This window comes from Pygocentrus nattereri, chromosome 14 (assembly GCF_015220715.1).
Source record: "Pygocentrus nattereri isolate fPygNat1 chromosome 14, fPygNat1.pri, whole genome shotgun sequence".
Taxonomy (NCBI): Eukaryota; Metazoa; Chordata; class Actinopteri; order Characiformes; family Serrasalmidae; genus Pygocentrus; species Pygocentrus nattereri.
Window position 1 is genome coordinate 24,232,501 of NC_051224.1, and position 21,892 is coordinate 24,254,392.

The 21,892-nt window shown below is 39.1% G+C and overlaps 1 protein-coding gene across 3 annotated transcripts in view; it reads left to right on the forward strand.

The window, feature by feature from the left end:
* Window positions 1–21,892, forward strand: part of kat7a (K(lysine) acetyltransferase 7a) — a 28,561-nt gene that overhangs the window by 5,305 nt on the left and 1,364 nt on the right. Inside the window, exons 2-14 of one of the 3 annotated variants that reach the window (XM_017715460.2) lie at window positions 687–828; window positions 4,214–4,387; window positions 6,882–7,115; window positions 8,500–8,582; window positions 8,687–8,773; window positions 12,063–12,161; window positions 12,580–12,690; window positions 14,639–14,830; window positions 15,248–15,337; window positions 17,071–17,211; window positions 17,299–17,392; window positions 18,252–18,398; window positions 21,325–21,431. In XM_017715460.2, the coding sequence (XP_017570949.1) occupies window positions 687–828; window positions 4,214–4,387; window positions 6,882–7,115; window positions 8,500–8,582; window positions 8,687–8,773; window positions 12,063–12,161; window positions 12,580–12,690; window positions 14,639–14,830; window positions 15,248–15,337; window positions 17,071–17,211; window positions 17,299–17,392; window positions 18,252–18,398; window positions 21,325–21,431 (1,701 nt within the window). The remainder of the gene's footprint in view (window positions 1–686; window positions 829–4,213; window positions 4,388–6,881; window positions 7,116–8,499; window positions 8,583–8,686; window positions 8,774–12,062; window positions 12,162–12,579; window positions 12,691–14,638; window positions 14,831–15,247; window positions 15,338–17,070; window positions 17,212–17,298; window positions 17,393–18,251; window positions 18,399–21,324; window positions 21,432–21,892) is intronic. The other 2 variants (XM_017715461.2, XM_017715463.2) reach the window with 2 other exon arrangements.

Sequence of the window (21,892 nt, forward strand, 5' to 3'; positions counted from 1 at the left end):
CCTTATTTTTTTGAGCACTATCTATCTATATATATATATATATATATATATATATATATATATATATATATATATATATATACAGTAGATCAGTATTTGTTATCTATACCATATATACAGTCAATTAGTGTATTTGACATATATACCATATATACAGGCATGAGTGTGTGTATCATATATATCAGATATACAGTTAATGAGTGCCTGTATCATGCATATATCATAACGTATGTGCAGTAGATGTGTACATATACACATGCAAATAGTGTATAAAATAAAAACGATGTATATATTTTATATATCAAATATACAGTCAGTGGTTGAGCTTGTTACAGTGGAGGATTTTGACAGGAGCTGAAGCTCTACTAAGCTGCTGCTTTTGTTAGCTTGCTGCTTGTTGATTTATCCATAGTTCTCCAGGGGGCAGCATGGTCTGCTGAAGGTGCTGAAGGTTTTGCTTTAAAAGCCATCTGAAAGTTGTATTTGACCTAGAGCGTTACAGTCACAGTCACAGACTCTATCAGAGAGATTGGGCTAACAGGAAAATGTGCTTAAAACTTTATCAATGTTAATAATTTATTAATGTTAAACACTATCATTTATGTAGATTAATAAACCCTGTACGGTTGTACACAGGGATGTTGGTGTGGTTATTTCTGATCTGTTCCTGATGTCTCCTTTTTTAGAGAAATGCGTGCAGCAGCTCTGATGGTACAGAGGACTCCGATTTCTCCGCTGATCACACGGACAGCTCAGAGAGCGACACTCATGCTGCCAAAAACACTCGTCTCACGCGCTCCTCGCTCCGACTCAGCCAAAGCTCACAAGGTAATGACTTCATTTTTTTCTTCTAAATACTTCTTTTTGCAAACAAATTTGATCTCTTTCTGGCACAGCTGTTGTAGGAATTCTGGACAGTTTAATGGCCAGACCATTATCCAGGACTTTTTAGGTCAATGCAGTAACACAGACCAACTTCTCAGCCATTAAAAGCCTCGGCTGCTCTTTATTTTCTCAGTTTTCAGCAGTGTAAACAGCTGTCCTGTCTTCAGACAGGACACTAACCAGAGTTAGTGGTCTGGCACTTCTTTCTTGTGCTGAAGAGTTCAGCAGGGGCCTGAACTCTCTGGCATTTGAAGATGAGTAGTAGAATGTTAAATAAATTTGCAATAGTTTCTTCCCCCTCTTGCCACAAATGTACTCAATCAGCCAAGACATGTTTAGCGTCTGAAGTTTGCTTCTTTAGTTCTTTAGTAATCTGCACGTCTATGAATGCATCAATAATACTTAACACACTTTAAACACCATGAAACATTCTAAACGTGTTACAACAGCATGATCAGAGAGTGCAGGTGCTGGACTGACCTCCCTGCAGTCTGTGTGGATCTGTGTGTCTTCAGTCCCCAAACAATTAAGTGCTGATAAAAGGAAAGATGATGTAACAGAGTGGTAAACATGCTCCTGTCCAGACTTTTTGGTATGTATTGCATTGCGAATTATCTTATAACAGTGGGGGGAAAAAAATGTGAACATTTTATAAGATAAAACAAAATATTGTGATTTTTTTGCCATTTTAACTTGATACAGGTCAAGCGGAATTTACTAATCGCTGCTTTCCGTTTTTATTAGTATTTCACTAACTGACTCAACCTTTTTGGACCTGAGTTTGTACTTGAAGCTTATGGTCATTGTCAGCTGCGGACAGAACTCACAAACCAAACTGAAGTAAAATGGCTTTATTAGCAAAGAGGGAATCGACAATCACAGGCAAACAGTCCAAGGACAAAAGCCAGATTGGGGCATAGGGGCAATCCAAAAAAAAAGGTCCATAAACCAGACCAGAAAGTTCAATCCAGAAATGCAAACAATACACAAATGCTAATCAAGGTCAAAAATAAACAACACAAAGGTCATACTTGGACAGACAGACTAACGCACTGGAAGGCTCTGTAATACTCTGTGAGGCAGACGGTACTTTGCAATGAACTGACGAACTGAGGGAGTTTAAGTAGTGTGTTAAACAGGTGACCTGAATCTGTAATTGGGTGAAGCGGAGCAGTGGTCACCTGAGGCAGGACTGCTTGTTTCTATGCTCATTGTTCATTTTATCAGCTCCGCTTCCTACAGGGAGATTCACTCAAAAGAGGCCCCGAATATTCTGCTGTAACTCCTTTTAGGATGAAACAGTCTGAACCAAAAAAATACGCTACGTATCTTAATGGATGTGTAATCCATTGCATTACATGCGATGCTGGAAATGATTTCCGTTTTCTGGCAGACACATGAAGGGGTTTGAGGATCTGCACCCGGAAGTTGCAAACAGAGTTTAAACATCGCAACGGCTCATCTCTCCGACACAGGGGCATCCTGGCTTGTTCGAAACTGTATACTGAGGGGCACATTGCACGTGGTTTCATTTAGATTGTTCATTTAGACAGTAACAGACTGTAGTCCATCTGTTTCAGGGTAAAAGGGGGCTAACAAAGTATCAGAGAAACAGATGGACTACAGTCTGTAACTGTAAAACTACAAAGTGCAGCTATACAGCAAGTGGAGCTGATAAAATGGACAATGAGTGTAGAAACAAGGAGGTGGTCATAATGTTATGCCTGATTGGTGTGTGCACTCATTGACTGTATATGCAGGTAATGATTATTGGGGTGTTGGGAAAAGGAGTCCGGAGGCTGAGAAGTGGTGATGGCGGGGCCGAGGGTAACGTGCCAGACACCAATCGTCACAGTATTCAAAATGTCACAATATTTATTTTTTCTGACCTCTGTTAAGTTGGAACAGACAAAGTAGTGCAACATTTTAAAAATGATTTCAAAAGCTGTTATTTGTCTTTAATATTTAACACACTGCTGCTCCAATTAAACTAAATCCAATTAAACAGGACTAATTAAACATGAAGCTGTGTTTTTTTCTAAGTACTGGTGTCATCCACACGTAAATGGTCAGAAAAGCTTATTTTGATGTAGTGGGATATAATTCATCACAATAACGATACATATTTTAATATTGCCCAGTCCCAGCTTAAACTGTATCAAGTTATTAAAGATGAATGTTTTCTTTTTCTCTCGAAATGTCATTCACATTCAGTGAGTGAGATGTAAACAGAGAGATTCAGAGCGGTTTGGTGTGAAATGGTTCAGATGTCTTTACAGTGGTGGTGATAGGAACCAGAGGTCGCCATGACTACAACACAGATATAGACATTTTAATTACTGTCCAGAACCACCAGTGAACCTACACAAGTCTTCTGAGTTTATATGGAATAGTGGAGAATCTGAAATAATAAGTTTTCCTCAGGGACTATTTTGTCTCATAACATGCTGCATGTATCCCTCCGCTTTGAATGGATTTGAAACACCTATGTTTTTGACCAGAACCGACTCAAAACCACTGTAAAACAATGCCTCATTTAATGTAACAGCTTTCAAGGATGCACAGTAAAATTGGAATCTGTTTGCTTAAATTGTTTGAATTAGACCATTTTTTCAATCTGATGTTTGATGATTAATTATTATTGTATTCTAGAGGAACAGAATATTTTGGGTTACTGCTCTAATTAATTTTACTGGACTTACTGAATTTACTGAAACTAATTTACTGAATTTTACTAACTCTACAGAAATAAGTGTTTTTCTCTGGTAGATGTGGTTCAATTTCTACATTTTAATAATTCATATGTTTCAGCATCGGCAGATATGTGCATGAAAAATATTGCATTAGCCCACAATTCCCATACCTGTACAGCCCAGTTAAATTTCTGTGAGGGAGCTTTTAGAGGTGGATATTTGGTTCCTATCACCACCACTGTGAACAGTTTTGACTCTGTAAGTTTCCCTACAACATAGCATTTCACACCAAACCACTCTGTTTACATCTTAACCATTTAGTTATGCAAATTATGAAAATGTGAAAACAGGTGATATCCCCTTTAAGACTTGAGTATATGGGTTCTGGCTACTTCTGTTTTTAGCTTTGTGAAGTACTTTTGTTGTTTTTCTTTTAATTACAGTAAATAATGGTGCTAATTGGTGGGGTATTAGTTTCCATTCCTTGTTAGCTACATTAGCCTCGTTGTTCCAGTGCTAAGACCATAGAAGCAAACTTCAGGCATTCAGTGTGTCTTGGCTGAATGGCTACATTTGGAGTAACTGGGAAGCTTAAATTTTTTCGCCAAACTATCGCTTTAAGGCTCTGTGTTTAGATTCCAGCCCTGTCGGGAACTCGTCTGCTCTGGCCTCAGACGAGATGAACTTTTCAACCCGCCGAGTGACCCGCAGTCAACAGCAGGGGGAGCCGGTCGCAGCCAGGAAAAGCGAAATCCCCCTGCGGCAGAGCGGCTCGGAGGCGGAGCGGCATGGGGAAGTCTCAGACAGGGGTAGGAGGAGAAAGCGGTGCTCTATGCTCCTTTACTCTGACTCTGACTCCCACCCATCGCCGCAGAGCAGCTTGTTTCTTTCTGTTTGTTTGCTGTCATTTTTATTTGCATGTTGTTTTTCTTCATTCAAAATCAGAATCGGTTTATTCACCGGGTACCTTAAAGGGGCCATATGATGGAAAAACAAGTTTTACTCCCTTTTTCACACTATCTGGACAAAAGTATTGGGACACCTACACGTCACACCTACAGGAGCTTTTATGAATCCCATTGTAAATTCATAGGCATTAATATGGAGTTGATCCCCTTTGCAGCTTTAACAACTTCCACTCTTCTGGGAAGTTTTCTATAAGATTTTGGAAAGTGTCTGGGAATTTTAGCCCATTCGTCCAGAAGAGCATTTGTGAGGTCAGACACTGATATTAGATGAGTTTCTGGCTCACAATCTCTGTCGTAGTTCATCCCAAAGGTGTGTGATGGGGTTGAGGTCAGGACGCTGTGAGGGCCAGTCAAGTTCTTCCACACCAAACTCACCCAGCCAGGCTTTTATGGAGCTGCTTTGTGCACTGGGGCTCAGTCATGCTGGAACAGAAAAGGTTCTTCCCTAAACTGTTCCCACAAAGTTGGAAGCATAGAATTGTCCAAAATGTCTTGGTGCTGAAGCATTAAGATTTCCCTTCACTGGAACTAAGGGTCCTAGACCAATCCCTGAAAAACAACCCCACAGCATCATCCCCCCTCCACCAAACCTTACAGCTGGTGCAGTGCAGTCAAGCAGGTAACATTCTCCTGGCATTCAGCAAAGCCAAGACTCATGCATCAGACTGACAGAAAAGTGTGATTAGTCACTGCGTTTCCACTGCTCCAGAGTCCAGTGGCGGCATGATTTACACCACCCCAACTGTCGAGACTGCAAGGCTATATGTTTAAATTTATCCACCTGTTAGTAATGTGGTGTGGCTGAAACATCTGTTATGAAACATGTCCCAATACTTTTGTCCATATAGTGTATGTTGTATGTAAACATACTTTCAAAACCTATTGTTCTCCATCCCAGTCCATACGGTCCATATATGAAAACTAAACTGCAAACTCAGCCCGTTCAAAATTCACCATTTTTGTTGAAATCGAAACCAACACGTTCACATATATCCGTCTATTCAGCCTACAATAGTGTAGCCCCGCCCACTCATGCTGAAGCTATAGTGTTTCAGCCCAGACGGCTTTTTAAATGAAGTATAATACGTGGCAGCCAATCAAAACAGAGCTCATTTACACAGACACAGCCTGTTCAGTTCTAAGGGATAAAGAAAGGCTGGAAAATGGTCATGTTGAAATGAATTAGGACTGTTTTTGGAATATAAGCTTAAATAAATGTGTTAAATGGACTTCATGGGATAAAAATATTCAATTATAAGTAAAATGTAGAATATGGGCTCTTATAATAGTACAAATTATGAGCAGTTAGCTGAGGAAAACATGCAGCCTTTGACATGTCATACCTTTTCAACGATTGATGCTAGATGTATGAAATTTTAGGGGGTAGTTTCAGAACAGAAGATACAGCTATATCTGTGCCATTTTGTGGATTGTTAGAAATTCAGGGGAAAAAAAGTTAATCTTAGCAGGTTTAGTCCTCTGTATCTCCACATTGAATTACATGGCATCTTGCAGCTTGTTGCATTTACAACATATATGATATAACATATGATAAATATGAAGCTGGTATTTTGAGCTATATTTATTAAAGTGGCACCTCTCTGTGCTAGATACTGCACTGTAATCACAAACGTCTGGGAATTAAGAGCACAAAAAGGTCTGGGTAATAATATTTCTCAGAATTCTTCCGCCATTCGTTGCTGTGTCCTTCCCTTAAAAATGTGTCTGAGTTTCGACCTCTGAGAATTTTTGCTGTCATTTATCTCAGCTTTTCTCCTCTTTTTACTGCTCTTTGCTTCATTTCATTTGAAGACTTCATCATGTGTTTAATAAATCATTAAGGTTGGTTTTGTGAAATCGGTCATTTGTTAAGCATTAATATTGAATATTGCATATGATAAAAATGTTTTAATGAGCTTTCAAACTTATTTTGCATGCTTAAACATTTAAATGCGTAGAAATGTATTTGGTTTAATGGCAAGTGATACTGTTTGTGACGTGTCATTCACTATGATTCTGGAAACTTTATTTGCTGTTTTGTGTAGAATTTTGCTAAATTATAAAGACGGATTTTTAAGTAATCAAGCCATGACTTTAAATAACATCTGTAGACATTCTGGATGCTTTATTTCCTGCTTTATGCTGAATTCTGCTGATTAAATATATGTGTACACAATAAATAAATAAATATATATATATATATATATATATATATATATATATATATATATATATATATATATATATATATATATATATATATGACATATTATAATTATAAGCCTTTAACTGTATATCATACAGACATATCAGTTTGTGCTGTTTGTCCATACAGATGCAAAGCAAGTTGCAGACCAGGATGAATCTCCCCCCCGGACCCCCACAGGAAATGCCCACTCCTCTGAGTCTGATATTGACATGTCCAGCCCCAATGTGTCTCATGATGAGAGTCTGGCAAAGGAGCTTTCTCTGAGAGAGTCCAGCCTGGCTCACCGGCCAAAACGTCGCCGTTTCCATGAGAGTTACAACTTCAACATGAAGTGCCCCACGCCCGGCTGCAACTCAATGGGTAAACCCGTAGTCTACCCATTATAACTCAGTCCAGCTGTAAATAACTCAGTCCAGCTGTTTTATAACTCAATTCAGCTTTTTATAACTAATACAGCTTTTTAAAACACAATCCAGCTGTTTATACCTCAGTCCACCTTTTTTAAGTTAGCTGTTTATAGCAGTCCAGCATTGTAATTCAGTCCAGCTGTTGTAAAACTCAGTCCACCTGTTTATAATGCAGTCCAGATATTTTGTAACTCAAGCCAGCTGTTTCAGCTAAATATGAAAATTATGAAGAATATGACGAAATTGGTGGTGACCACTGGTGTTCTCAAGGAGTTTAAAAGGTTAAAGAACAAACTACACAGTATCTTTATAACTCAGTCCAGCTGTTTTGTAAAACTGTCCTGCTGTTTTATAACTCAGTCCAGCTGTTTTGTAAAACCGTCCTGCTGTTTTGTAACTCAGTCCAGTTGTTTTATAACTCAGATCAGCTGTTATATGCTTAACTCCAGCTGTTTATAACACAGTTTTATAAAATTAATTTAATTGAATGAATTGTTAAATTATAGTACCTCTTGTGAGATGAAAGTGTTTCATTTTAGCGCATCTAAGCGTAGCCTTTCTTGCTCCCAGGATGCGCCTGTTAAAACGAAAAAGATTTAGTTTCTTCAGTATTCATTAATATATGAAAGCAGAGCACAAATGGGGAAGGATGATCAGAACAGCTCAGACTCTGAATTACAAGCTTAGTCTTTAATATAACCTATTAATAATATCTTAATAGAAATAGAGTAGAGAGTTTAGTCAATGCTAAAAGTGAAATCTCAGTGCATGAAAGAATCAGCTGTATTAAGAAGAGGAGCAACAGTATGATATGTGTAAAGTTACTGTATTAGGATTTATTTTAATTTATTACATTTAGCAAGAAGCATGCTGTTTATTTATTTGTTCTGTGTAGTTGACCATTTTCCAGCCTCTCTTTAACCTTAGACAGATAGATAGACAGATATAGATATACAGACCAACAGACAGACAGATAGATCCTTGATTTTGTTACTGTGTCTGTACTGATACATACAGATGAGCTCTGTTCTGATTGGCTCATTCAGAAAGCAGTCCAAGCTGAAAGACGATAACTCCTGTGGAAGTGGTTAATCTGTTGTAGGCTGAATATGTGGATATGTGTTAAAGCACTGGGTTTTGTGATGTCACAGAAACAGTGAATTCAAAGCAGGCTGTTTTTGCAGCTTGGTTTCCCTAAATGGTCTGAGGGGTGGACGGTACGTTTTGAAAGTTTAATAATGTTTACAAACTACAGCAAAATACTTTATATCAAAAGCGTGAGAGAGTGATAAAGTGCATGAAGTTTGTTTTTGATGCAGCTTTTTTTTTCTCCTCAGGTCATTTAACCGGGAAGCACGAGAGGCACTTTTCCATATCCGGCTGTCCACTGTACCACAATCTTTCAGCAGACGAGTGCAAGGTAATTTCCAGTTGGTTCAGACTATATTTGACTTTTCATGGCTGTGAACATCCTGAAGTAGTGAATTGGCTTACAGCTCCCGCTGCTGTTGCTTTTTGCCACAGGTGAAGGCCAGTTCTCGGGACAAACATGTGGAGGAGAGGACGCTGACCCACAGCCAGGAAGAGAATCGACACTCCACACGCCATCAGGTACTCTTTTAACACATAAAAGAGCACTGTCTGTCCAAATCCAGACAGCACCAGCACTTCTACTGAGTGACTGAAGCTAATTTAAGGTGCTTCCATTGTTCACAGCTTGTATGAACTCCATAGAAAAGCACTGACCACTAGAATGGGACACTCTGGAACAGCAAGACCACCATGCCCAATGCCAAGTGTGGGCTAGAGGGGTATAAAGTGCCCCAGCAGTGAGCTATGGAGCAGTGGAACTGGGTTTTCTGGAATGATGGAGCTCAAATACCTTTAGGTATTGAGTTGGAGTGATCCAGAACTGACCATCCAACATCAGCACCTGACTTCTCTAATGCTCAATCAAATCCTCACAGCAATTGGCCCTGTTCTCTAGAAACAGAAGTGCGTATTCGCTGGGTAAAACAAGGTCCACTATTGCCTGGCGGACTGTTATTAACATCAGAAACACAGGTGTTCGTATCACTTCAGCACCACAGAAAGGCGTGTCACTTTATGTTTGTCATAGTTGCCAAGATTGAAATTCGAGGATGTGTCCAGAACTGTTGGAGGACCAAACACACAACAATGTGGAAGTCCAGACTAAATAAAGGGCATAAATGATTTGTGAAAAAATTTCTAACCAAAATGCTGGATTAGCCATGTTAGCTGGAGATGTTAAAACTGCTTGTTAACAATAAACTAGTAGCAAAAAGCTAAACACGCACACATGCTGACACGGGGCACGCCGGGTCGTCAGGGTCCGTAGCGCCTCTGTAGACGTCTCAGACACTGGCTCCAGTGAACAAACATCTACTCCCCGCTGAGCTCTCGTTTTCTCAGATAAGACCAAGAGCTGTCCATTCTGCCCAGGGTCTAGACATACGTAAATATCTCTAATATGTTCTATGCTATTGGCCTAATAACTATCTGTCGTTTAACTTCTTAAAAAATGATTTAAGGAACAAAAGAAAAGTAAGAAACAATAAAAAGAATAAAAAGACTTCAGCTGCTGAGTCTTGTGGAAGGAAGGAAAAGGCCTTCTCTTTATTGAGCTTTCAGTGGCAAGATGGTTCCCAGACAACCACAATGCAAATATCACCTCGAGGCGCCCTTTTTTTATTTGCCCTTTGGGGTGATGACGTAACCACCCCACCCCTTTTTATACAATTCCATATCACCTTCGTCCCCATTGTATCCAAACCCTGCACCCTTTTTGGCAACCCATAAAATCAAATGCTCATGATGTCTTTTATAAATAAAAAAAAAAAACATTCTGACCTGGCCGTACCAGGACATTCCATCCTGGGTCATCCCAGGGTCATCTTACACAGCTCCTTCACCCAAGTTCAGGAGTTCACAGCTATAATTTGTACTGTCATCTAATACTCTTTCATCTAATACTCATCTCTTTCAGCCCTAACTTGTTGCTATAGTTTGTTTTTTTCATTTTTTTTGTTCTTCCCCTTTAGAGGTGATCTCCCAAATCCATGCAATCTATAGCTGCTTCTCAGTGTTACCTTTCTTTATTAGATCTCCAAATGCTCAAGTTAGCTCATATTTAGTTTATTGATTATTAATCAGGAATGTTTCATTAAATCTTTCTGTCAATGCTGACAGATTTTGAAGCAGACAATGAAAGCTGTTCCTCTGAATGCAGCTGCAGCAGCAACTTTAACCTCTTATTTTCCAGGATATGTTTTGGTTTGTTCATCTGAATGTACATGATGTAAATCATAAGGCAAATTATTCAGTAAATGGATGAAATAAATGTAAATTTTAAAATAAGTAATAATAAATTCTTATTTATTTATTTATTTATTTATTTCTTGTAAAAGCCCCTCAAATGAACAGAAAATGTGTTTTATGATCACACACATTGCTATGCGCTTACAATTTACTGCTGTAAGCCAAAAAACGCTGTTTTTATTATTTTATATAAATCATTTTTACAGAGCAGATCACTGAAGAGACGCCATCTGTTTATAGTTTATAGCCCAGATTTGTGGAAAAATGGGTCGACTTTCAGTAGAAAAAAAATTGTGATTTCAGCTTCTTTTATTCTAAGGGTTTAAAATGACATCACCATCTATTTGACTGGAAAGAAGACAGTTACAGCCTCATACGACGCCCACCTTCTGAATGTAGCTTACAAATATCAAGGTTATGAAGAATATGACAAAGTGTGTGTTGAAACTACCGGTGGTCTCAAGGAATTTAAAGGGTTGAAGAACAAACTACACAGTATCCTTGGTCAGCAGCACTGAAATGCTGACACAGAGGGTTTTTTCCTCCATATGACAAAGTTTATTCCTTTGTTAATTCCACAAACTCATTTCTCCTCTGATCATCATCAGCTGAGAAACCCCTGAAACTGAGATGAGGTTGGTTTTGCTTTAGGCTTGAATGAGCTCTACTCGTCATCCCTGTAATTGTTATTACAACAACTACTTACAGCATAGACAATGCGGAAATGTGAAAAGCCCTATGTTCTACCATCTAGTGTAAAGCCTTCCCAGAAGAGTAGAGGCTGCTGCTGCAGCAAAGAGGGGCAAACTCACTATTAAAGCCCTTCATTTCAGAAGAAACGTCTACAAACTTCTGGATGATTTTTTGTATTGTCCCATCGGTTAAATTCTCAGGCTTTTGACTTTCTTTTATGTCAAATATATGATAATCCACTTGCGTAATGAACAAGAAAAACTGAAATTTTCAGAACTGGAATTCAAAAACTGGTTAAAAGCTAAAAATGTGGCTCCTAACAACCATCTGGAAGAGCTGATAGACACCAAAACTGACCCCATCAGATAAACAGAACTGAAAGCTTTCATCTTTGAGAGAGAGGAGGAAATCAAGCTGCTTCAGATCTGAAAACATCCACAGGTGTTTCTATCCATCCTTCCACTTTGAGAAGACGACTCAGCACTCCGGGATGTGTTGCTGATCAAGAAGAACGTCATTGAGAAAAGGAGACGGACACATCAAACAAAGAAGCTGAATAACGGACTGACCACCCCACAGTCCAGACCTCAACATCACTGAATGGGGTTGATTACTGCAGAAAATCATCAGCCAGCTTCTAAGAGTGAACTTTGGAGGTGTGTCTGCAGGTTTAGTTGTTGAGGCTTCTGTGTGATTTTCTGTTAAATGTGTTTTCTGTGGTTTGTGATGCTCAAAAATGAAAGGCTTGTACTTAATGGCAGTTTTGACATATAATGAAATAAGGGAAGGGTGGTCTCTGACTTTCGCACAGTACACACTGCACTTTAGTTGATGCTGCTTTATTTACATACTCTGTGTTTCCTCTCAGGCTCCTGTGGAGCGTCAGCTGCGCTATAAGGAGAAGGTGACAGAGATGAGGAGGAAGCGGAATTCTACTCCTGTAAAAGAGCACAAAGAGAAATATGTGGTGAGCTCCATCATATCAGTGAGCCTCTAGAGTGACTGCATAGATTTACATTTTATACTGTCACTTTTACATGTTGCTGTACGATGAAATTATTCAGCATTTGCTATGAATTATTCAGTATTTTCTGTGAATTATCTACTGTGAAGTATTCAGCATCTACTATGAATAATTTAATATCTAGTATGAATTATTTAGTAATTAGTATGAATTATTCATTGTTTTTTCAATGAATTTTTGTATCTGCTATGAAAGTAATCTGTAAGTTATGTATCTCTATGTATGGGTCTGCAGCATCTTTACAGTCAATCCGTGTTTGTGTTATTAAAGTAAGGGAAGAACTCCTCTTTTATTTCTCTTTCTGTGTACTTGTCCTCTGACTCCCCGTCTGTCCATCTGTCCGTCCTCTGTTGTCCTGCAGGAGCACAGGCAGGCTCATGGCTCAAGTCGTGAGCCGCTGCTGGAGAACATCACCAGCGATTATGACCTGGAGCTGTTTCGGAAAGCGCAGGCACGTGCCTCGGACGATCTTGTAAGAGAGAAAACTCATCACCTGTTCTCCCTCTTTGTTTCCTTGCCTTCTTCTCTTCCCCACGAGGCCAACTCCCTCCCTCGCTCCAGAGCAGAGCGCTGAGGCCTCATCTGCTCAACCTGGAGTCTGTGCCGCACTAAACGCCTGCTGGAACTCTCTGCCTGTCTCTCTCTCTCTCTCTCTCTCTCTCTCTCTCTCTCTCTCTCTCTCTCTCTCTCTCCCTTTCTTTCTGTCCCTCTATCCCCTTCTCTCTGTCTCTCTCTCTCTCTCTCTCCCTTTCTTTCTGTCTCTTTCCCCTTCTCTCTTTCTCTCTCTCTCTTTCCCCTTCTTTCTCTCTCTCTCTCTCCCTTTCCCCTTCATTCTCTCTCTCTCTCTCTCTCTCTCTCTCTCTCTCTCTGTCTCTCTCTCTCTTTCCCCTTCTTTCTCTCTCTGTCTGTCTCTCTCTCTCTCTCTCCCCCTTTCTTTCTGTCTCTTTCCCCTTCTCTCTGTCTCTCTCTCTCTCTTTCCCCTTCTTTCTCTCTCTCTATCTTTCCCCTTCATTCTCTCTCTCTGTCTCTCTCTCTATCTTTCCCCTTCATTCTCTCTCTCTGTCTCTCTCTCTCTTTCCCCTTCTTTCTCTCTCTCTCTCTTTCTTTCTGTCCCTCTTTCCCCTTCTCTCTGTCTCTGTCTGTCTCTCTCTCTCTCTCTCTCTCTCTCTCTCCCTTTCTTTCTGTCTCTTTCCCCTTCTCTCTGTCTCTCTCTCTTTCCCCTTCTCTCTGTCTCTCTCTCTTTCCCCTTCTCTCTGTCTCTCTCTCTTTCCCCTTCTTTCTCTCTCTCTCCCTTTCCTCTTCATTCTCTCGCTCTCTTTCTTTCTGTCCCTCTTTCCCCTTCTCTCTGTCTCTGCCTGTCTCTCTCTCTCTCCCCCTTTCTTTCTGTCCTTCTTTCCCCTTCTCTCTCTCTCTCTCTCCTTCTTTCTGTCTCTTTCCCCTTCTCTCTCTCTCTCTCTCTCCTTCTTTCTGTCTCTTTCCCCTTCTCTCTCTCTCTTTCTCTGTGTCTCTCTCTCTCTTTCCCCTTCTTTCTCTCTCTCTCTTTCTTTCTGTCCCTCTTTCCCCTTCTCTCTCTCTCTCTCTCTCTCTCTCTCTCTCCCTTTCTTTCTGTCTCTTTCCCCTTCTCTCTGTCTCTGTCTCTCTCTCTCTTTCCCCTTCTTTCTCTCTCTCTCTCCCTTTCTTTCTGTCTCTTTCCCCTTCTCTCTGTCTCTGTCTCTCTCTCTCTTTCCCCTTCTTTCTCTCTCTCTCTCTCTCTCTCTCTCTCTCTCTCTCTATCTCTCTCTCTCTCTTTCTTTCTGTCCCTCTTTCCCCTTCTCTCTGTCTCTGTCTCTCTCTCTCTCTCTCTCCCTTTCTTTCTGTCTCTTTCCCCTTCTCTCTCTCTGTCTCTGTCTCTCTCTCTCTCTCTCTCTTTCCCCTTCACTCTCTCTCTCTCTCTCTCTCTCTCTCTCTCTTTACCCTTCTTTCTCTCTCTCTTTACCTTTCTTTCTTTCTGTCTTTACCTTTCTCTCTGTGACTCTCTCTCTCTTTCTCTCCTTCTCTGTGTCTCTCTCTAGTTCTCCTTGTGTTCTGATTCTCTCTCACTCATTATGTTTTTACAGTAGTTCTATAGTATTGCTCCATGATAAAGTCCATGTTATTAGTCACTTGTTTTCTAACATACAGTAAAGGACAGAACATGACATTACATGCCTTTTCCTTTTGTTCAGCCTTTTTCAGCTTTTCCTTTTTGCAGTTTCTGTCTAAAGACACTTTATCATTTAGAGGTAGAAGAGTGACTTTTCCATTCTTTACCTCCATATTCTCCCCATAACTCACTCTGCAGTTTCCTGTCTCAGCTTGATTTCTCTCTGGCTGGTGGTCTCTGTAACTGTCAGTAAAGCCTCTCTCTCCCTCTCTCTCTCTCTGGCCTGTCCGGCCTGTAGGAGAAGCTGCGGCTCCAGGGTCAGGTGACTGAGGGCAGTAACATGATCAAAACCATCGTGTTTGGACGCTACGAGCTGGACACCTGGTACCACTCGCCCTACCCTGAGGAGTATGCCCGGCTGGGTCGCCTCTACATGTGCGAATTCTGCCTCAAATACATGAAGAGTCAGACCATCCTTAGACGACACATGGTAAAGTGGCATGTCATAGAAGCATATCACCCCCTACACTTCCTGTAGTGTATTACAGTCTGTCAGAGTGACTGTGGATCATATGAACATTATAGAGCTTTAGAAGCCCATCAGAATCACATCAGTCATTCTGGATCGTACTGTCACTGTGATAATAAAGCATTGGCCATTTTCCAGGATATGGGACCTTTAAAACAAAATCTTTTAGATGCCATGCGCCATTGCATAGCGTTGTCAGTAATGACTGATGTACAGTATATGACACAAGACTGAGGTTCAGTGAGTGAAGAGCTCCAATACATGCAAAAAACTCTTTGATGCTCCAAGGGCACCAAACCTTGACCCATTAATGCCTTCAGCCAGCATGCAGGTAAAAGTGCGATGTGTTGTGCTGACATGCTCCTCTGTTTCGTGCAGGCGAAATGTGTGTGGAAGCATCCGCCGGGCGATGAGATCTACAGGAAGACCGCCATTTCCGTTTTTGAAGTGGATGGCAAGAAGAACAAGGTAGAGAAAGAGAATCTTAAATATGGGAGCTATTTCAACATATGTTAAACAAAACATCAAATACAATGTACTTTTACTTCAGGTGTATTTTAAGGTTCTTATGTTAAGATTAGTCTTTCTTAGTAAAGCATGTTACTAAAGTTTTTAACAGCACAGTTTAAAAGTTACTTTCCAGCAAAATGCAACCTGACCTCATTTAACAACAGAGGAATTTTCAAACTTATGGACTTTTAGGACTGGATTAGTTTTACATGGGGAGGTGGGATACAGTTTTGAGCAAAAGTGGGGAAAGTTAATAAGAGGACACACTTCTTCACATTTTAATACACAATTTCTATTAATTTGCTGAATTTTACATATTTAAAAAAATGAACCATGCCATGACTTTTGCACAGTTCACATTTTAATTTTATTTTTGTGTAATATGCTAAATAAAGCAAATAAACAGTAATTGTGTATTAAAAATTGCATTAGTGTAAGCATGTTAACTTATTAACGTATTTACACTTAAAATTAACAACAACATGGAATGTGACCAGGGGTGCATAAACATTTGCATGCAACTGTAGATTTCTTATCCCGTGTCATAAACATGGCAGACTTTTCATGAGATTACCCCACTACATGTAAAACTAATTAGCACTATAGTCAGTTCATTTTAATGGCACGTTTAATTAAAGGACCACTGCACAATGCTTTGTTAGACAATAATTAATGTTGGGGTTTATATTTATATACACCTACATATTACACCCACAGGAGCTTTTATGAATCCCATTATAAATTCATAGGCATTAATATGGAGTTGGTCCACTTTTGCAGTTATAATAGCTTCCACTCTTCTGGGAAGCTTCCAACAAGATTTTGGAAAGTGTCTGTGGGAATATTTGTCCATTCATCCATAGGAGCATTTGTGAGGCCAGACACTGATGTTGGACTGTTTCTGGCTCACAATCTTTGCTCTAGTTCATCCCAAAGGTGTGTGATGGGGTTGAGGACAGGGCTCTGTGAGGGCCAGTCAAGTTCTTTCACACCAAACTCACCCAGCCAGGCCTTTATGGAGCTGCTTTGTGCTTGTTCGGATGAAGCATTAAGATTTCCCTTCATTAAGGGGCCTAGAGCCCTGAAAAACAACCCGATTGCATTATCCCTCCTCCACCAAACTTTACAGTTGATCGTGGAATATCTGTAAGATAAAGAAGGGATGAAATTTCTTGAATTGACTTGTTGCAGTGGTGGCGTCCTATTACAGAGCCATGTTGGAGTTCAGTGAGCTCTTTAGGAAGACCCATTGTTTCACTAATGTGTGTAAAGGCAGACTTCATGGCTATGTGTTTGTTTTTTTACACTTGTGGCAATGAGACTGAGTGAAACACCTGAATTCAATGGTTAAGATTTGCCCTAATGCTTTTGTCCATATAGTTATAGATGAATAGATGGATATAAAATAATAATTCATGTTGGAGTGCTGTACTGCCACATCAGCCACTAGGAATGTGTTATAGCGCCCCCCCCCCCCAAAAGACAACATAAAACAATAATAATATACATGCATAAGCTTAAACAGGGCCAGTACAGTTAAAACACAGACTGGTTGAAAATGCAGTGCCAAATACAATGTAATGAAATTCAGTATAATAAAATCAAAATTGAAGAAAAGAATCAAAGTCTAAAACACAGATTAAATAACAGTTGAAATGTAGTTTAAATATGCTGAAATCTGTCTTCGACAGATATACTGCCAGAACCTGTGCCTCCTAGCTAAGCTTTTCCTGGACCACAAAACTCTCTACTATGACGTGGAGCCCTTTCTCTTTTACGTGATGACTGAGGCAGACAACACGGGCTGCCACCTGGTGGGATATTTCTCAAAGGTAAACAACTCACAAAGTTTCCAATCAAATCAGCTCTCGGATTGTTTTTGCTTTTAGATGATCATAAAGCCGCTTTTCTTCACGCAGGAAAAGAACTCCTTCTTGAACTACAATGTGTCCTGCATTCTGACCATGCCGCAGTACATGCGACAGGGCTACGGCAAAATGCTGATAGACTTCAGTGAGTACATACGAAACCAGCAAAACTCATTTTAACTGTCCCAGCTGTGCATTTCATTTACATGCCTTCATAATTATGGCAAAGTTAATTGAAAATGTATTTAAAGGGTCCATATCCTGTGTCCTTCTTATCATGTATAGCATTTGTCCAGCGTTATATGCCAAAATCATTCATGATTAATTTTTAAATGACCATTTTTCAGCCTCACATTAATCACTTACAATTAAACAGGCTGGTTTAGTCGATGTGCCTTGAAGACTGATCTATGTAAATGAGCCCTGGTCTGATTGGTTGTCTTGTATGCCTGTATTTGACTCTGGGCTGATACACACCTTATAACTCAAGTGTGAATGGGCAGAGCTAAACTCTGTAAGATGAACAGATGGATATATGTAAATGGGTCGACTTATATGACATCAAAAAGCAGTGAATTAAAAACTGTTTTTAGCTCTATGGACCAGTGAGCAAATGATACAATTTATATTTTTTAAAAAAGGGGAAGTGTTGCATGATTACATTAAAGGACTAGCTATATGAATTTATGAATATTTATCTGCATTTCTGATTGTTTTTTATGTAAAAATATTTTTATGTATTTTCTTTCCATCAAACTAAACTGTTCACACAACAATAAGTTTTCCTGATTTTCAAACAATAATAAAATCACTTCAGATCAAAACTAAGCTGAAAGTTTTATTTTGGGTAAAAAATTAGTGCATACTTTATTTAATTTTATTATGATCATTATAAACAGTCCTAACATTCGAAAATCAATGCAGTTAAACCTTCAGATTAATGCATCTCAATGCATTTTCACCTGTGCTGTGTCCATATCTGGTCATTTCCATTATATTTTCAGGCTACCTGCTGTCTAAAGTGGAGGAGAAGGTGGGCTCCCCTGAGCGGCCCCTGTCTGACCTCGGCCTCATCAGCTACAGGAGCTACTGGAAGGACGTGCTGCTGCGTTACCTGCACAACTTCCAGGGAAAAGAGATCTCCATCAAAGGTAAGAGCAGGTCACACGGGGAAATATCCTGTTATTCTTATAATTATCAGTTCATAGAAGATATTTCACAACTGTTCATGAATTATTCCACAAAGACTGCAACAAATAATCAATAAAATTGGGTACATTTGATCATTAAAATGTTTATTAATGGAAAAGCAGTTTTAGTAACTATGACTTTTGCTCGATTTTATTAAAACACATGCTTCAATGCATCAGTTTTTATCAGTCTGACAGGAAATCGAGCTTTGTTTTGTATCGTCCCAGATTTTAAAGTTCTGCTACTAGTTTTTAAGGCTCTAAATGACCTTAAAGCACCACATACATCACAGAGTGTCTGTCTGTTTATGATCTTAGATCTGCAGATACTGACCTTCTACAGACACCTTCAGTACAATACAGAAAACTTGGAGAGACTCGTTCAGTTATTCAGCTTCTAAACTGTGAAAATTCCACCTTTTATTAGACAGTCGAGCTCAGAGCTCACTTTTAATAAACATCTGAAAACGCAGCCCTATAATTCTCTCCTGTCTGTAAAGCACTATGAGCTGCTACCGGCATGAAAAGTGTGATTATAAATAAAAATGACGATTATTATTATTATTATTGTTGTTGTTGTTGTTGTTGTTGTTGTTGTTGTTATTAATATTACTGTTTATGGAGCTAAACACTAGCACGTTAGTAGGTGTGTGCAGTGGTAGCACCTAACAAGTGCGAGAGAACCTGCTGGTACGTCACGCAAAAACAGTGATTTATAATTACCTTTTTCATGTTGATCCAACATCCTAACTGTCATAACTGTCTGTATCAGAGCTCTAATTTGAGGTGATGGTGTTCGATCTAATCTTATGTTTTGATCAAAATACGTTTCCAGCTGCTCTGAATTGCCAGCCAGTTGCTCTCCACTGCATTTATTTCTGAAAATATGTTTTTTGATGGACTTACATAGAATACATAGACTTCATGTAGAGTCTAAAACATGGTCAGTTAATTAACCAAAAAGCTGGTGTCATTAAGACGATAAAGGTTATAAAGATGCTTTTTCCACTGTACTCCTGCAGTGCTCATCTCAGTGACCTGGAGCTGGGTTGCCAGATTAGACAGGACCCCCCAGAATGGCATTTTATGCCTGTTAACATGACAGTAATTGTTTATCAGTTATGTTTTGGCTTTTCTTGTAAAATTGTTTTCATGAATATTTGTATAGAATATATTATATAATAATTATAAAATGTATTTTATATGTATGTATATATATATATATATATATATATATATATACCTACAATCATATTACTGCATATCTTACTTTATGTATATATGTATATTATATACTATATATTCAATATGTACATTCCTGTATATAAACTTAATAGATATATCAGATATATAGATACATATAACACTGCATATATAACACTGTATATTTTATATTGTATGTTTCATATTTTATATTACATATTACATATTTCACATTTCACTTGTACACACATGTATATAACAGTTATATTTATGCACTGGTCACTGTTACCACCGCACTTTATGTAAATAATGTTATATATTGCACTTCTGGTTAGATGCTAACTACATTTCATTGGCCCTGTCCTTGTACTCTGCACAATGACAATAAAGTTGAATCTAATCTAATCTAATATATATATATATATATATATATATATATATATATATATATATATATATATATATTTAACTTTTTTTTTTCTTTCAGTCATTAAAGTGAAACGTATAGCCTTTCTTACACAATATCAGAATATTTAAGAAGTGAAAATATTCGCTAGTTGCACCCTATACTTAGCTACTCATCATGTATCTTACAAAGCAAAATCAGTAACATGCTTTTTGATAGCTCACTGCTCGGGCCTAGCAGCAGATGGTACATTTAAGGTAGATTTTTTTGTGTGTTTCAGCTTCTCTCAGACGTTCTACCCACAGAGTTCTACAGATATTTCAGTGTATATTGTACACTATAAAAGCCACAGCTGTGCATCAGTTATCATCAGTCTGATGGATGATGATTTTATCCAGCTAAATGCTAGTCATCAGTAGCAAGCAGTAGTCTGCTTACCACATGGTGACGGTTTCAGAGTTGCTAAATTGGAAAAGTTCATGCCAGCCTGTCTTTAAAAGTCATTCAGTGGTTTTGTTTGAAGTTACTAGCAAGCCATTGAGATGACCCTGCACATTTTTTAATTGATTAACCGTTTTATGCAGATTTTTTTGCTGTAACATTGTTAGACTACACAAAGTATAAAAACAGCTTATATGACATTCCCCTTCGTGTCAAAGTAGGTGGTTTTTGTTCATGTCGAGCGATGAAACCCATCAAACTCTCTGACAATCACTGTTACTTTTTTGTGGATTTTTTCCCCCCAGTATTGTCCTCAATTTGGACATTTTCAGTTCAGCGCACTAGCTAGGATTCCCATTGATTCCACCAGTACTAGGAGGGTCAAAGCAAACATAGGCTTCCTCTGAGACCTGTGAAGCTCCACCGCATCTTTTCAAACTGCTGCTAACGCTACATCACTGGACAGCTGAAAGCGCTCAGAGGAGAACACTAACCGCCAGTTCTTTACCTCAGCTAACAGACACCTGCGCCTGAGTAATGAGGGAGATGGGTGGGCCATTCTACCCACCCAATGAGAGCAATGACAGCTGTGCTCTCTTTGGATGGCTGTAGCATTGCCTGGGATCGAACTCACAATCTCTTGATCATAGGGCCAATGCTTGCTTGCACCACTTGGGAGCCCCCCTTGTGTTTCAGTCCTCGATTAGTCAGCAGCTGCCCTTAGTGCCAAGTGAATTTTAGTCGATTAGTCTGTGCAACCGACAGTTCATAACTTATTTGTCTGTATACACATTTTCTGTTGGCTTCTCCTAATGAACTTTCACCCTTTCTGATCAGAGATCAGCCAGGAAACGGCCGTAAACCCTGTTGACATCGTCAGCACTCTGCAGTCTCTCCAAATGCTCAAGTACTGGAAAGGGAAGCACCTGGTCTTAAAGAGACAGGTAACCACAGCCCATCTTACTTTCTTTCATTTATATGCAACATAAAAGTGGCTGACAGGGCAAAAGTACAACATCAAGATACTTCAGGGTGTTTTCACAAAACACAATCATGATGTTTAGTTTTTTCCAGGTTTACACACAAATAAATTGCACCAGCAAAGCAATGAAAAGCCATGAGCACTGTGATCATTTCTCATTTAAGAGGAAAATCAAAGACTTTACATGGTGAAACTTACATGCAACTTTAGTTGCTTGAAACTTACATGAAACTAAATTTCTCAAATTGTATAATGTAAAGTTTCTCGCAACTCATTTAAATCTCAGCTGCAGCAGTTGAGTGATCATGTTGCACAATATGCAAATATTAATAAATAATATTACAAACACATCCATATTAAAGATAATCTTCATTGTGTATTTAACATCAACCTCAAAAAAAACTACAATGACAACACTAATTC